General features: G+C 41.5%; 1 protein-coding gene across 4 annotated transcripts in view; it reads left to right on the top strand.

Annotated features, from left to right (window-relative positions):
• SACS (sacsin molecular chaperone) overlaps positions 1-18,133 on the top strand; it is a 90,892-nt gene that overhangs the window by 51,711 nt on the left and 21,048 nt on the right. For all 4 annotated transcript variants that reach the window (XM_056561760.1, XM_056561761.1, XM_056561759.1 and 1 more), the window contains 4 exons: positions 891-1,002; positions 3,864-4,010; positions 5,394-6,876; positions 9,807-9,898. In XM_056561760.1, the coding sequence (XP_056417735.1) occupies positions 891-1,002; positions 3,864-4,010; positions 5,394-6,876; positions 9,807-9,898 (1,834 nt within the window). The remainder of the gene's footprint in view (positions 1-890; positions 1,003-3,863; positions 4,011-5,393; positions 6,877-9,806; positions 9,899-18,133) is intronic.

Below are 18,133 nucleotides of genomic sequence, written 5' to 3'. Positions count from 1 at the left end.
CATGCAGCACTCACCTGTATCTGCTTCCGGCAGCCCTGGAGGTTCTGGCTCCCAACCGCGGGAACGGAAGATCGTGACGTCAAGACTCCGCCCCCGTGTGATGTCATGTCCCGCCCCCTCAATTCAAGTCTGTGGGAGGGGGCTTTATTGCAGGGGTCCCCAGCGGTGGGACCCAGGCAATCAGACATCTTATCCCCTATCCTTTGGGTAGGGGATAAGATGTCTAGGGGTGGAGTACCCCTTTAAAGATCAGGCCTATCTAACACTGTGTGCACAGTATGGATTTTTTGGCTTGATATAAGCTCCACCCCCATGCCTGTAACATCCCTTAAAAAAATGCTGAACAGGGTGCAAATAAGGCAAAATTCTTTTTAAAATGTTTTCTACGCCCCTTTTTTTCAACCAAAGTGGCGCAAATAACACACAAAATAATAGCAAATTCAGTTTGCAATTTCCCCCTTAGTGTCCCTACTAGAGATGAGCGAACTTACAGTAAATTCGATTCATCACGAACTTCTCGGCTCGGCGGTTGCTGACTTTTCCTGCATAAATTAGTTCAGCTTTCAGGTGCTCCGGTGGGCTGGAAAAGGTGGATACAGTCCTAGGAGACTCTTTCTTAGGACTGTATCCACCTTTTCCAGCCCACTGGAGCACCGGAAAGCTGAACTAATTTATGCAGGAAAAGTCAGCAACCGCCGAGCTGAGAAGTTCGTGACAAATCGAATTTACTGTAAGTTCGCTCATCTCTAGTCCCTACACTAGGACTTACCTGCAACACAACCACAGTGTAAGTTCTGTATTGATCAGTTTTCATCTATGCGCCGTCCATGTAATGCTTGGTAGCATTCAAGTCTATATTACTAAACTTATCCTATTATTGTGCATTCTAGGAGCTGATTCAAAATGCAGAAGATGCTGGAGCCAGTGAAGTCAAATTCCTCTACGATGAAACCCATTATGGCACCGAGTCCCTCTGGTCAAAAGATATGGCTCAATACCAAGGTAGCTATTGTTTCTGAATACCTACAGGTTACTCACTCCATTCCAATCTTTCTTGATACATGTAATATAAAGGTATATCAACAGCAGAGAACTCGGCAAACTGGATCTAGGTAAAACCATCTTCTTTATTAGACTAAGTTTAAAGGGGTACTCCCGTGGAAAACTTTGTTTTTTTTTAAATCAACTGGTGCCAGAAAGTTAAACAGATTTGTAAATCACTTCAATTAAAAAAATCTTAATCCTTCCAGTACTTTTTAGGGGCTGTATATTAAAGAGAAATCCAAAAAAGAAATGCATTTCCTCTGATGTCATGACCACAGTGCTCTCTGCTGACCTCTGCTGTCCATTTTAGGAACTGTCCAGAGCAGCATATGTTTGCTATGGGGATTTTCTCCTGCTCTGGACAGTTCCTAAAATGGACAGCAGAGGTCTGCAGAGAGCACTGTGGTCATGACATCAGAGGAAATGCATTTCTTTTTTGGATTTCTCTTTAGTTTACAGCCCCTAAAACGTACTGGGAGGATTAAGATTTTTTAATAGAAGTGATTTACAAATCTGTTTAACTTTCTGGCACCAGTTGATTTAAAAAAAAAAAAGTTTTCCACGGGAGTACCCCTTTAAACTTAGTCCACAGGACATGTAAATATGTGTGACAGGCCTGACGTGTTTCAGTAAACAGACCTTAATCATAGACCCAAGGTATTACATTAGTATAGGAACTTCTGATCACTTGTTTGTGAATACTTACATGTTACTCACTTCATTCAACTCTTTCTTGATACATTCATTATAATGTGTAAAAAAATCACTCTTTGGTTGGGTTCACATGTAATGTTTCTGTCAATATTTTAACTTCAAACCACTGAAAGAAATGCAAATCTTTTTCCCTTATAGTTTTATTCTGTGTTGACTCCACTCAGGGATTTGTCTACAAATTCTGCCCGAAATACTATGTGTGAGTTCAGCTTTAGTATTTTGGACAGTTTTTTGAGCTGTAAATGGCTGAAACGGGGCCAAAAGCAAAAAATGGCCGATAAAACTGAGTGGGAACATGGTTTAGACTGGGTCAGTATTTTTAGCTAAAACCAGCTGTGGAACCAACACAGAAAAAAAACTATAATAACAAGATTTATACCTTCTTAAAGGGTACCTCTCATGAAATAAACTTTTGATATATTTTAGATTAATGAATGTTGAATAACTTTCCAATAGCATGTTAATGAAAAATATGCTTCTTTCTATTGTAATTTTCCCGATCAGTCCTGTCAGCAAGCATTTCTGACTCATGCTGGAGTCCTAAACACTCAGAGCTGCCAGCCTGCTTTGTTCACAGCCAAACAGGCTGTGAACAAAGCAGGCTGGCAGCTCTGAGTGTTCTCCTTTGTGAACAAAGCAGACTGGCAGCTCGTAGTGTTTAGGACTCCAGCATGAGTCTGAAATACTTGCTGCCAGGACTGGTAGGGAGACCCCTAGTGGTCATTTCTTCAAAGTGGAAAATTAAATAGAAAGAAGCATATTTTTTAATAACATGCAATTGTGAAGTTATTCTGCATACATTAATGTATAATATATCAAAAGTTTTTTTGATGAGAGGTACCCTTTAATGTGTCTTGGACCCAATATAGATTTTTGGTAAAAATACTTCTCAAAGTATTATGTGTGATCCCAACCTTAATGGGATCTGCAGTTGTCACATTTTCAGCTCTGTTATCAAACTTGCTACCCAGTTTCCTGTTGATTAGTTAAAGAGTTGTTCCCACCACCGATAAGAAGCAATAGATGGGTCTCCGACCACTGAGATGATGTGGTTGAGACCTCCTAGGACCTTGACAATTGACAAAATAAAGGCTGCAACTCTCTGCAATAAGATCTAGTGGTAGGAAACTCACAGTTCTGTGAGTTAAGAGAAATTTCCTCCGTATAGGAAGTGATGACACACTCTCTAAAGTATCACTCATAGGTGTGCATACGGCACTGAGGACGTGGGAGGATCTCTACAGTTTACTGGGGAACGCCGGTGAGAGTACTATGGTGCTCTGGCTTATGGATGAGTGTTCATGGTAATCCAACATAGAAGATAATAGAAATAAAGCCGGCACTCACCGTTCTTCTCAAAATTCTTGCTTTATTGTGCTCCACATAAATTCAGGGGTAGGGAACAGACTTGGAGGGGATTACATAGGCGACAAAAGCTCCGTTTCGTGCTGTGGATGCATCCACAGCACGAAACAGAGCTTTTGTCGCCTATGTAATCCCCTCCAAGTCTGTTCCCTACCCCTGAATTTATGTGGAGCACAATAAAGCAAGAATTTTGAGAAGAACGGTGAGTGCCGGCTTTATTTCTATTATCTTCTATGTTGCACTCTCTAAAGTATTTCGCTTTATGAGTTGGGATCTCACAGGACCCCTTGATCCATAAAATTAGAGGGCTCCAATACAAATGTTCCTTACACAACTTTGGGACGGGGCACCAGCTGTGCAGAGAACTGTAATGCCAACCTATTCATCTTCACAGAGCTGTGTTACAGTTTCCTGCACAGTAGATGGCCAGGAGCTGCCAAAATGCTTTCTGGTATTTTGTTTTTGGAAATGGTCGGGATCCACAGGGGATAAGAATGTTACTGTATATCTCAAATGAGAAGGCTCCTTTAATGTTGATAAAATATGCAATCAATTTGCAGTTCAGAGTTGATACATAATATGAATCCTAGTCATGGTATGACCATGTTGTTCAGGTGGTGAACCCATATAGATTCATGGACTTCTTTTGTTGATATACTCTACTGGTGTTCTTCAAATATAGCCAAACATGTGATGCGTATATTTTATCTTTAACTTTACTTTTCTTTGTAAATACCTAGGTCCTGCACTGTATGTACACAATAATGCAGTTTTCACTCCTGAGGACTGGCATGGAATCCAGGAAATTGCCAGAAGTAGGAAAAAAGATGACCCACTAAAGGTCGGAAGGTTCGGAATTGGATTTAACTCCGTTTACCATATAACAGGTGATATGATATGGTAGAAACAACTTTTCAGTGTTTATTATTGTGATTACTAACAGCTCATCTTGGCAGGAGCTTGCACAGCCTTAAAGGGGTACTCCAGTGGAAACCTTTTTTTTTTTTTTAATCAACTGGTGCCAGAAAGTTAAACAGATTTGTAAATTACTTCTATTAAAAAATCTTAATCCTTCCAGTACTTATCAGCTGCTGAATACTACAGAGGAAATTATTTTCTTTTTGGAACACAGTGCTCTCTGCTGACATCATGACCACAGTGCTCTCTGCTGACATCTCTGTCCATTTTAGGAACTGTCCAGAGACAGTTCTTAAAGGAGTAGTCCAGTGGTGACCCAGTGGTGAACAACTTATCCCCTATCCTAAGGATAGGGGATAAGTTGCAGATCGCGGGGGGTCTGACCGCTGGGGCCCTCTGCGATCTCCTGTACGGAGCCCCGACAACCCGCGGGAAAGGGGCGTGTCGATCTCCGCACGAAGCGGCGGCCGACACGCCCCGTCAATACAACTCTATGGCAGAGCCGAAACGCTGCCTTCGGCAATCTCCAGCTCTGCCATTGAGATGTATTGAGGGGGCGTGTCGGCCGCCGCTTCGTGCGGGGGTCGACACCCGCTATCTGGCCGGAGAGCCTGGCCCCTGTACAGAGAGATCGCAGGGGGCCCCAGTGGTCGGACCCCCCAGCGATCTCAAACTTATCCCCTATCCTTAGGATATGGGATATGTTTTTCACCACTGGACTACCCCTTTAAAATGGACAGAGATGTCAGCAGAGAGCACTGTGGTCATGATGTCAGCAGACAGCTCTGTGTTCCAAAAAGAAATTAATTTCCTCTGTAGTGTTCAGCAGCTAATAAGTACTGGAAGGATTAAGATCTTTTAATAGAAGTAATTTACAAATCTGTTTAACTTTCTGGCACCAGTTGATTAAAAAAAAAAAAAAAAAGTTTTCCACCGGAGTACCCCTTTTTGCCAGTGTTTAAAAAGTATCCAAATTGGAATAAAATCTTGATATTATTTCTTCAAACTCCAAAAAATACATACATTTTACAGAAATACAGCTTTCATGTACTCATAGCACAGGAGAAGCCCCAAAAATCCACTGATGTGTTTCAGGTCTAAACCATGAGTAAGGTCAATGTGAGCCAAAACATATCCGATAACAGTTGACAATATGAGATTGGCCCTTTAATGTAAGATGGTTTTAATATTCCCATGACTTATCTACTGGTGTATCAGAATGTACCGTAATTTGTCATTTGCCACAAAAATAGGAGTGAATTGACAAATACAGGTCTTCAGCATTAGCAAATAATATAATTTCTCTTTATATCTCCTGACGCTCACTAATGTTTTTGTTTTTTCCTCAATAGATGTTCCCAGTATTTTTAGTGGTGATCAGATAGGGATTCTGGATCCCCACCAAGTACTCTTTGGTCGTCATGAGTCAGGCCAGTGTTGGAACATTAAAGAAGACAGCAAAGAAATAAGTGAACTGGTGGACCAATTTGCACCATATATTGACATTTTTGGCAGCACAAAAGAAACCTTTGCAGAAGGTTATTACCCAGGAACTTTCTTTCGATTCCCCCTTCGTGTCCAGCCATCATTGCTGAGTCATAATCTTTATAATAAAGAAAAGGTTCTAGAACTGTATGAGTCCTTTAGAGCAGATGCGGACACTGTGCTCCTGTTTCTGAAGAATGTCCAGAAGGTGTCTTTGCACGTTAGAGAGGCAGATGGATCTGAAAAGCTGGTTTTCCGTGTGACAGCTAGTGAGAACAAGCTACTAAAACATGATAGACCCAACTCGATCAAAATCCTTGGAACAGCCATTGAGAATTACTGTAATGGGGTCCCAAGCAATAGCATAACATGTGTTGCCTATCACGTAAACATTGTTGTAGAGGATGAAAGTGTGAAAGAAACCCAAACCTCATCATGGTTGGTGTGCAACAGTGTTGGAGGTCGAGGTATCTGTATGGCATTAGATGCTCTTGCTGATGACCTAAAATTTGTTCCAACTATTGGCATTGCCATGCCACTGTGGCATAATGTAGAAGAAAAGGGAGCAGAGTCCCAATTTGTTGGAAGAGCATTTTGCTTTCTTCCCTTACCACCAGGAGATGAGAGCAAGACTGGTCTCCCTGTTCATATCAGTGGATTTTTTGGCTTGACAGACAATCGAAGAAGCATCAAATGGAGAGAACTGGACCAGTGGCGAGATCCGGCAGCTCTTTGGAATGAACTACTGGTCAAAAATGTTGTCCCAAAAACATATGCAACTCTTATTTTGGAAGGTATCAAGAGAATGAAGACAGAAGAGAACCCTGACTTCCCTCTCTCCGCTGAAAGCATTTATCAAATGTGGCCAGAGGTGGACCAAGTAAGAACACACTGGAAACCTGTCATAGAACCTCTTTTTAAGGAGCTATTACAGAATCCTGTCATATACACTTCTAAAAAATGCTGGCTGAAAGAATCAGATGTAAACTTTACAGAAATGGATGAAAATCAGGAGTACACAAAAACTGTCCTGAACTACCTCCAGAACTCAGGGACTCAGATCGCCAAGGTACCGGCTAATGTTGCTGCTGCATTCCAAATTCCCATAAACAATTCTAAGCCGGTGAAGAAGGTCAACCCAGCACTGGTCCGGCAGGTGCTGAGGAAATGTGGACATCGAGGACCTACTCATGAGAAGCTTCACATCCTTGAGTTCATACTTAGTGATGAGAATTACAGTGATCTTATCGGGCTTGAAATACTTCCGTTGCAGAATGGGAGCTTTACTTCTTTTTCTTCATCTGTATCAGATAAGGATGTTGTTTACATAACCTCAGAGGAGTACCCCAGGTATGAGCCAATAGACAGAAGTGCAAGGAGCTGGTTATGTTAAAAGGGTACTCCGCTGCTCAGCATTTGGAACAAACTGTTCCGAACGCTGGAGTCGGCGCTGGGAGCTTGTGACATCATAACCCCACCCCCTCATGATGTCAAGCCCCACCCTCTCAATGTAAGTCTATGGGAGGGGTTGTGACAGCCGTCACACCCCTCCCATAGACTTACATTGAGAGGGCGGGGGCGTGACGTCACGAGGAGGCGGGGGGCTATGATGTCACAAGCTCCCGGCGCCGGCTCCAGCGTTTGGAACAGTTTGTTCCAAACGCAGAGCAGCAGAGCACCCCTTTAAATATAGAAGCGCATAGGCTTATGTTATCTCACTTTACAGGCTATTAGTGAATGTTAGATGAAGATAGGGGCAGTTGGGGTGCTGGATCTATTTCGATATGTCTACTGTATTGTGTGATCTTATCGACCCTGATTTCAGGAGTTATTTAGGGTCAACTATACAGAAATACTTTAATAACTTCATCAGGTTCCAAACAAGTAAAACCAACTGTAATATATGGATGTTTCCTTTCTTGAAGGGGTTATCTGGCCAAAATCAACTTAACACAAATCAGTGTGCCTGTGTATGATAAGCAAATATTACATATATAAATAGTATTTTCAATACTGCCTGCAAACACAGTTTTTCTGCCTCCCCCACCGTCCGTTGGATGTAAGGAATCCCTGGGAATAAGTCTTCATATCATCGGTAACAGCCGCTTCATACAGACGACAGGTCACCATCCTGTGACATCCGCTGCCCAGATGCAAGTTCCTGCCCCATCCTGTGATGACCCGGCCATGTTCACACCTTCTCCATTACATTACACAGATTGCTTTATATTTATTATATATATATATATATATATATATATATATATATATATATATATATATATTTTCAAACCGCAAGGTGGCCGCAACCCTTAGAGGTGACAGATATGATTCAGAGCACAGTAAGCAGACTAACTTAGCAAAAGACCTGTAGTCCGTCTGTCATCTCTGATGGCAATGGCCACTTTGGGGATCGAAGATATATATATATATATATATATATATATATATATGAAATATAAAGCCGTCTATATAATATAATGGAGAGGCATGACCATGGCCAACTCCCGTCAAAGGACGGGGAAGGGAACTTGCAGATGGCAGATGTCACAGGATGGGGGAGTGAAGACATGCCTACTGTATAAGGCAGCCATTACAGACAACATTAAGACTTATTTCTAGGGATTCCGTACATCCAGCTGGCTGTGGAGGAGGCTAAAAAATGGTGTTTAGGGGCAGGATTGAATGTATACTTATATTTTATATACCTAGCTCAGTGTTTCCCAACCAGTGTGCCTCCAGCTGTTGCAAAACTACAACTCCCAGCATGCCCGGACAGTGGGAAACACTGACCTAGCTTATATAGATACATTGATTTATGTAAAGTTGATTTTGGCCAGTTAACCCCTTCGGGAAAGGAAACATCCAAATATTACTGCTGTTTTTCTTGTTTGGAACCTGATAAAGTTAATAAAGTATTAATGTATAATTGACCCTAAATAATTCCTGAAATCAGGGGTGATAAGATCACATAATACAGTAGACAGATAAAAATATATCGAGCACCCCAACTGTCCCAATACGAATGTCCTTTATGTCCTTTCTTATCTCTAAACTCGATATATTCTGAGATTTTGATGGCTGTTTGCTCCATCCGTCGATCGATCGTGCCGCCCTCCCTGATGATGCTCGAGCTTTGTAATAGGCTCTGTCAATGAGAGCTGATCACTGAGATAACTATGTGTTTACAGCATGTCTGGTGCTGTCTAATAGAGTCCTAAGTATATACTGTGTTTCTCTATGTGTAAAGCCTTGTCAGTGTTCTGAAACCATGCTGTGTTGTTTTGATTTTGTTAGAAATTCGAATCTTTAACTTAACTAAAGAAAACGGAAGGATGGGCAGAGCTAATTTCTTTGCTCCGAGACGGGGACGTGACATCACGACCACGCCCCCTAGTGACATCACGCCACACCCCCTCCATTTATGTCTACGGGAGGGGGCGCCACGGATGTCCTTTGGATTGGGGATAAGATGTATAAACCCGGAATACCCCTTTAATATGTTGTATATAACAGCTCATAGACACAGCAGGGTTTTTATTCTTCCACCCAAACTCCATATAGTATTGATTGTTGATTGACCCTTTAGAGTATGTGCACACTACAGAACATCTGCCTGGAGAAATTACAGGTGGACATTTTGTTTGTAGCCGGCGTTGATGTAATGATTCATATTACTATATAGTATATAGATGTATGACTACACAGACAAGTGACATCCAAATTGACAGCTATGCAGTTCCGCACGGTATAGCGCCAAAGGAATGAACATGTTCATTCTTTTCGTGGAGTCTGTGATTTGAATTTCTGCAGTGTCCACGGTTCATCAATATACCATTGAAGACAATAGGAGGCTGCTGCACTGGTGTCTCCACTGAGAATTTCTTCAGGTGGAAATGGGCCCTTAAAGGGGTACTCCACTGGGCCAGCTTTCGGAAGTAAATGTTCCGAACGCTGTTTTGCGCCATGCAGGGGTCAGCCACTCCTCTTGTGACATCACGGCCACGCCTCCTCAATGCAAGTCTATGGGAGGGGGCAGTGCAAAAACAGCGTTCGGAACATTTACTGCTGAACGCTGGCCAGTGGAGTAACCCTTTAAAACTTTGTGTATTATGAAAATGCATTGTTAGCTATTCCTGAATATTTTACAAGTTAAAGTTCATGAAATTTTACCGACAAGTGGGAAACATGACATTATAATTCGTATGAATAAGGAGAATGTCCTGTTCCCTCAGCATATAAGAGATTAGTGACTGAAACAGAACTGCTGTGTTTTCCAGAGCGCTATTTCCAGGACTGGAAGGAAGGCTACTGTCTGAAGACTTAAAGCCTAAAATTCTTACAGCCTTGAAGGATGCTGCCACAAGTAGGGGTAAGGATGTTGGATTCTGCCCTTTCCTTTTCTACTTTTTTTTTCTTTTCTGTTTTCTTTTTTTAATCATTTGCAATACAGAAAATTCTCATTTCAGCAGTAACATGTTTAGGTGCAACGCACCATAACGTACGGATATGTGGTTTTATTTAGGGGCTATTTAGACGGACTGACTGCACAACGAGCCTTCACACAGCCCCAATATCTTGTAGGCATCATGAATGATCACTAGATCGTCCGTACAAACCTTTCCTATAATCATTTGTTGGCTGCAGAAAGACAAGGATATTTTAACCTGTTAAAACAATGTGACCAGCTGACGAGCGAGCATTTGCACGTTCTATGACTGATCACTGGGCCAATTTCACAAATTGAAAGAAAACTCATTAAACAGGGGGTGTTACCTTGTGCCATTATCTTAGGTTATGTTAGGTTAAAAGGGGTTATCCAGGAATAGAAAAACATAGCTACTTCCTTTCAAAAACCGCTCCCTGTCTGTCTCCAGGTTGGGTGTGGTTCTACAGCTCAGTTCCATTGAAGTGAATGGAACCAAGTTGTAATACCACACCCAATCTGGAGACAGACGTGGAGCTGATTTTGAAAGAAATTAGCTGTGTTTTTCTATTCCTGGATAACTACTTTAAGGGTCTATTCACACGTACAGTATTCTGTGCAGATTTGATGCGCAGGATTTCAAGCTGTGTTCAGTCATTTAGTTTACATTGAGATCTGCAGCAGAAAATCCTGCGCATCAAATCTGCACAGAATACTTTACGTGTGAATAGACCCTTAAAGTAGTTATCCAGGAATAGAAAAACGCAGCTAATTTCTTTCAAAAACAGCTCCACGTCTGTCTCCAGGTTGGGTGTGGGATTACAACTTGGCTCCATTGACTTCAATGGAACTGAGCTGTAGAACCACACCCAACCTGGAGACAGACAGGGAGCGGTTTTTGAAAGGAAGTAGCTATGTTTTTCTATTCCTGGATAACCCCTTTTAACCTAACATAACCTAAGATAATGGCACAAGGTAACACCTCCTGTTTATTGAGTTTTCTTTCATAAATCCCCTTTGTGAAATAGGCCCAGTGATCAGTCATAGAACGTGCAAATGCCCCTAAAGGGCTATTTTGTCCCTAGACTTCTTATCCCCTATTCCAGTGGTCTCCAACCTGCGGACCTCCAGATGTTGCAAAACTACAACTCCCAGCATGCCCGGACAGCCATCGGCTGTCCGGGCATGCTGGGAGTTGTAGTTTTGCAACATCTGGAGTTCCGCAGGTTAGAGACCACTGCCCTATTCTTTGACTAAGGGACAAGATGTCTAGGGGCAGAGTACCCCTTTAAGAAATGCTGATAAACTGCTTACCTTGCGGTGTTGGGCTAAGAGCTCAACACCTAATATTGCATATAGTATTTTATTTTTAACACAGTTTATTATTTTTCAAAGGAAAAATTGTCAACAATGGTCTATAAAGTATAAATAAGGTACACAATGCAGCAGAACAGCAAGTAATATTGAATACAATGGGGATTAAATGGCAAACCACCCTGGGCAGAGAGGTCCAGCTGAGCCTAAAGAGCTCGGGCATCATTGGCCAGGTCCATAAATAGCTGGCAAATCATAGGCAATACAGCTTCAAAGGAGGGATCAAAGCAAAATAAGAGAACATAAAAAAAAATAGACAAACAGTCACTGAATAAGAGATTCCAAGGTCATAAAATTCTACCAGCGTTCTGAGGTATTAACTAGTAAAGAGAAGAGTCACCAATAGAGACCTATATAACAACTATAGGAAGAAAGAAAAGTGTGGTAGCAGATGGGAGCAGAAGTTTCACCCTGTCATATTGATAAGCGGGTGCATGGTCAACCCCAACTCCTGGGGGTCATAATACAGTGACCCCCTGACCTCCGATGGTCCCGACATACGATAATTTCAACATGCGATGGCCTCTCACAGGCCATTGCATGTTGAAGGCAGCATCAACATACGATGCTTTTGTATGTCGGGGCCATCGCATAAATGGCTATCCGGCAGCGCAGACTGCTTCAGCTGCCACCGGATAGCCGTTTACGGTGCCCCGTGTGCTCCGGTGATGGTCTCCTACCTGTCGTCGGGGCTCCGGTGCGTCCTCTTCGGGATCCCCTCCATCACCGGCGCTCTCCATCGTCGTCATCACGTCGCCGCGCACGCTGTCCCGTCCTCCAATAGGAGCAGCGTGCGTAGTGACGTGATGACGGCGACATGAGAGTGACGTACCTGGGCAGCAGAGACATTCCGAAGCGGCGGGGACACTACGGGGACGCGGTGACATCGATGGAGCGCAACATCCAGGACATCGGTGACGGGTGACGCGGCGGGGACAGGTGAGTACAACTTCCTATTCTTTACATTGCACGGGTCCCTCAACATATGATGGTTTCAACCAAAGATGGATCATTTGGAACGGATTACCATCGTATGTTGGGGGACTACTGTAATGGGTGAGAATTAGTTTCCAGTTATTAAAAAAACCTTTTTGCCATGTGATCCTTATGTAGCAAGACCTCCTTCCTGTTCAAAGTAAACAGGTGTTTCAGCGCCGTAATCGGGTGCGCCATAGTTGTAGCTGAGATTACATGTAGTATTATTTGTGATGTCCAGCAGCTGCCACAAACCCAGACCAGTCTAAGAGACCAGTCACTTCTCAGAAAGACAACAATTCCCAGGGACTTGCAGGAAAAATTAGTTTTAATAGAGGAGCTCAGTGGCTGGTGCTCTGAACAATCCCAGACTCAACTGGGATAAATGAAAATACTTTATTGGGACAGTGCGTTTAGAGAGACTTATTCTCTGTTCGTCATGTCCAATGGCGAGTGATAAATGTGGCACATTCTTAGACTGTCTAGTTTAGGTTTACACAGTCTAAGAAATAGACACTTTGTATATTCCCCTGTATACCCAGTAACTTCATACATTTATCATTCACTTTAGCTGTTCTGCTGTGGCCTGCTCGTCCAAACCTACAGGCCCCTATTTTAATGTCAAGTGGATGCTGGCACACAGATATTACAGTAAGATTAAATACACTATCACTAAATGTAGTACTGAACTGCATTGTGGGGGACTTTTTTCCCTACAATAAATTTGCCCCAGTAGAACATAGTCTGTACAGACATTGAATCAGCAGGGGATACTGGTAGCCCACATAGTTATGAATGTGGACTAGAAGAGACTACGGTGTAACTCAATAATTGATTCTTACCCAGGCTATGTTACCCAGGATTGTATGCAGATTATGTCCACACCTAAACTGTAGCTTGTTTTTTTAGACTATATTCACATCTCGTTTTTACATTTTGGGTGCCGGATCCGGCTGGGGGAGGGACAAACCGGGCTCTCCCGTACCCCAGCCGGACCAGCGCTGAACTCCATTTACTTTAATGAGCCGACCGGAGTCAAACAGTGAGTCCGGTTGGCTCATTTTTGACCCGACCGGAGTCAAACGGTGACTCCGGTTGGCTCATTTTTGACCCGTATGCGGTTTTGTGACCGGACCTAAAACCGTAGTATACTACGGTTTTAGGTCCGGTCAGGAAACCGCATATGGATCTGGCACGCGTAATGTAAAAACGAGATGTGAATGCAGCCTTAAGATGATTATACAACAGATTCCCGATTAGGTCAAATTAAATTGTTCACTAATGACATCATCTATTGATGTTTTAAACAATATCCTGTATTATATTGTAGCACAGCAGCTTCTCTGGGGATATGCAGGTACAGTACCATCTGCTTGTGGAACCTCCAGTCTAAGGAATGTTGTTGTTTTTGGTGCATTTTACAATTTTTTCACCCTGTAATCTAACAAAAGTCTTTGATTGCCTGGAAAAAAAATAATACAATTCCTGAATGATCCCAATACTAACCTTTAGTCTTTTGTATATGTGAAAATTTAGGATATTTTCTTAAATAATAAAAATTCAGCATGATTAACTCTTTACGGGGTTATACCACCATAAACACTTATCCTGTATCCACAGGATGGGTGATACGTGTCTAATTATGGGGGGTCCGACTGATGGAACCCACCACAATCTCACCGATACTCTGAATGGAGCACCAGCGAGTAATACTCAACTGTGAAGGGTCCCATAGGTTGGAACCCCCAAGTCTCGTTGTAAGGGCCAATTGCAGAATAGTTGCTGCCAACATTTGATGGATTTTGTGGATAAGGGAAAAGTGTATATTGTTGTATGGTAGTAAAACCCCTTTAAGGAAGAAGCCTATTTTGGCTTCAAAATGTGGCTATTTTTATTGTTTTTATTTTTGTGTTGTAGTTTTTGAGAGCTTTTTTTTGTGTACAGGACAAGTGCTACTTTTAATGGCACCATTTTTACTTTCATCTTTAGGGCATTCTTCTTGTATTACACATGACAATTTAACTTTATTCTGCATGCCAAAATCTTTCCAGCCTGCGTGCTAAAGATGAGCGGTGATGCACACAGTACTGTGTGCATCGCCACTCAGTAACAGATGAGCAGTAATGCACATTGTACTGCATGCTTTGCCGCTCATTACATTTACCAGGCCAGGTGCTCTCGCATGAATGTGAAAGGTGATGCATGCTGTATTGTCTGCATCGCCCTCAAGGTACAAAGAGCAGAGAGCCCACGTATAAAGTCCTTGCTCCTGTATTTACAATTTGTGGTGTGCTACGCCAATAGTGCCCTTTTTGCCTCATTCCTATTTATATGGGTTTTATATATTCTACTACCGTTGCACAATGACAACTTTTTTTGTGTCATTCCAAGATCGATAGCATTTTTATAGGCTGGAGGGCTTGATGGCCCCTCCTATAAAACACATAAAAAAATGATAATCGTCAACTTAAGGGCTTGGGTCCTCCATTATTAGTCCCTGAACACTCAGGTCTAGATCCTATATATAGTACCTGCCCGTTGTCCCACAGTGATGAGATTAGGCCTCAATCAACCCTCACAAAAAATACAGAGGATTAAATGGCCTGTACCTAAATAGACATAGATATTGACAAATAAATAGCCATATCTTATAAACATAAAAACACTAGTCTATTCACCCAAGTGGAACTTTTTTCTTAAATTCTGGCATTGTTTTATATGCCTTGAAAAAGGGTTATCAAAACATGTTGGTGTTATATGTTGGTGTTGGTGTTTTATGTTAAATTCTCTGTGAGTGCTGGACTCGTCTCTTGATGGGAGTAACACTTTTCCTGAATTCATTGGAAGGAGGAAACTCTGGTTTCCTAGATGTGGTGAACTGTAAACTTTATTTATTTATTTTTCCTAGTGAGAAATACCCCTTTATAGGAGTAGTCCCATGTAGGAAAATTATAATTGTCTGATTCCTGGGGGTCCGACTGATGGGACCCCCCATGATGTCCTGTATGGCTCTGTACTCATGTATCATCGGTTCTCCCATAGGGATGCATGGAGTGCATGTGCCGACCCCTGCTCCATGTCTAAGGAGAGGAGGGGATGAGAGTACTAATTTAAGTACCAGTAAATTAAAATCATGTTCTACATCTTAAAGCTATAAATTAATAAAAAATATTCATCTAATGAAGGAAAACAATTCAATTAATCTGCATTGTCAGTGTTTTCTCCAATTGGATACATTTAGTATGTCTGCATGTAGTGTTCTGTGTGGAAATCATTACTAAGAATTCTTTAGCATGGATTTGACATGTCTGATATCTCCTGCATGCACGTTTTTATGTTTAGTGCTTGGACTTGATGTTAGGCGTCAATAATGAAATAGAAGATCTTGTGGGTGCTTGCAAATGTAGGTAGATGTATAATGCATATATATATATATATATATATATATATATATATATATATATATATATATATGTGTGTGTGTGTGTGTGTGTAAAAATGATACTGCAGCACTCCGTAGCATGCGGTGAAAGATGAGTTTTCTCTAGGAGCTTTGGGGTATAGTAAAACCCTATAATTCAATTTCCAAAAGGACGCACAGTGATTCATATTAACTGATGCCCTCTTAACCTTTTTAAAAACATCCTCCCATTCCTCCTCCGTTATACCTCCTAAATCCTCTTCCCACCTCTTTTTACACTTTATTTTCTGGGCGTTCCCAATACCATTCACAGCTTTTCTATACACTACCCCTAGCAATGTTTTAACCTTTTGTACCTTTACTCCCCTCAACAAATCTCCTGTGTTTCAATTTTCCACCTTTGATTCTCCTTATCCTTCACCCATGCTTCTTTCACTTGCAAATAAGCAAATTTCTTCTCTTCCTCGAACCCAAACTCATTACAAATATGTATCCACCCCTTCAAATTCCCCTCTTCAAATAAATGGGGTACCTTATCTGATACCCTTCTCTCTCCAATTTGTGAATTTCTTAATTTTCAAGAATTCTTTCATGTGTATATTGTCCCATAATGGTGTGAATTCAAAACTCCCTTTTACTCCCAACAATTTTATAAATTTCAACCACCACAAATCCAGTGCTTGTATACCAAACTCTTTTCTAAATTCGCTCTTCCCTAATTTCACACTCTCTAAAAGCTCCCAAATGTCCTCCCCTTTAATCCCTTTTTCTCTAAGAATCTTACTCAATAATTCACCTTCTTGTGCAATATATATTATCTGTGTTGCTACATAGTAGTAATAGAAATGGGGAAGACCCAGACCCCTTTCTCCATTGGATGATTAACTCCTTGGGGACGGAGCCCATTATAACCCTAAGGATGGGAGCATTTTTTGCAATTCTGACCACTGTCACTTTAAGCATTAATAACTCTGGGATGCTTTTAATTTTCATTCTGATTCCGAGATTGTTTTTTCGTGACATATTCTACTTTATGTTAGTGGTACATTTTTGTCGATACTTGCATAATTTCTTTGTGAAAAATTCAAAATTTGATGAAAAAATAGAAAATTTAGCATTTTCTAACTTTAAAGCTCTCTGCTTGTAAGGAAAACAGACATTCCAAATAAATTATATACTGATTCACAAATACTATATGTCTACTTTATGTTTACATGATAAAGTTGACATGTTTTTACTTTTGGAAAACATCAGAGGGCTTAAAAGTTCAGAAGCAATTTTCCAATTTTTCACAAAATTTTCAAAATCTAAATTTTTCAGGGACCAGTTCAGTTTTGAACTGGATTTGAAGGGCCTTCATATTATAAATACCCTATAAATTACCCCATTATAAAAACTGCACCCCTCAAAGTATTCAAAATGACATTCAGAAAGCTTGTTAACCCTTTAGGTGTTTCACAGGAATAGCAGCAAAGTGAAGGAGAAAATTCAAAATCTTCATTTTTTTACACTCGCATGTTCTTGTAGACCCAGGTTTTGAAATTTTACAAGGGGTAATAGGAGAAAAAGCCCCCAAAATTTGTAACCCAATTTCTCTCGAGTAAGGACATACCTCATATGTGTATGTCAAGTGTTCGGCGGGCGCAGTAGAGGGCTCAGAAGGGAAGGAGCGACAATGGGATTTTGAAGAGTGAATTTTGCTGAAATGGTTTTTGGGGGCATGTCACATTTAGGAAGCCCCTATGGTGCCAGAACAGCAAAAAAAAAACACATGGCATACTATTTTGGAAACGACACCCCTCAAGGCACGTAACAAGGGGTCCGCTGAGCCTTTACACCCCACAGGGGATTGAAAACTTTTCGTTAAATTCGGATGTGTAAATGAAAAAAAAAAGTGCTGTTTTTTCCCCAAATTTACCATTTCTACAAAGGGTAATGGGAGAAAAATCCCCCCAAAATTTGTAATTTCTCCGAGTACGGAGATACCCCATATGTGGCCCAAAACTGTTGCCTTGAAATACGACAGGGCTCTGAAGTGAGAGAGCACCATGCGCATTTGAGGCCTGAATAAGGAATTTGCAATAGAGACGGACCTGGATACAAGGATGGGGCTTGTCTCCACCAAAACCCTACAGCAGTGTTTCCCACTGCTGTATGGGACATTTTTCATTTTTATTGGGGGGGGGGGGGGGGGGGGCGACATGTAAGGGGGTGTATGTGCAGTGTTTTACTTTTTATTATTTGTTAGTGTAGTGGTGTTTTTAGGGTACATTCACACAGGCAGGGGTTCACAGTAAGTTTCCTTGAAGGAATCCCACTGTAAACCCGCCTGTGTGAATGTAACCTTTAGCTGTGGCAAAATGACAACTCCCAGAATGCACTGACAGACCGTACATGCTGGGAGTTGTAGT

The sequence above is a fragment of the Hyla sarda genome, chromosome 2 (genome assembly GCF_029499605.1).
Source record: "Hyla sarda isolate aHylSar1 chromosome 2, aHylSar1.hap1, whole genome shotgun sequence".
NCBI lineage: Eukaryota > Metazoa > Chordata > Amphibia > Anura > Hylidae > Hyla > Hyla sarda.
This window is presented reverse-complemented; position numbering and strand designations above follow the sequence as displayed.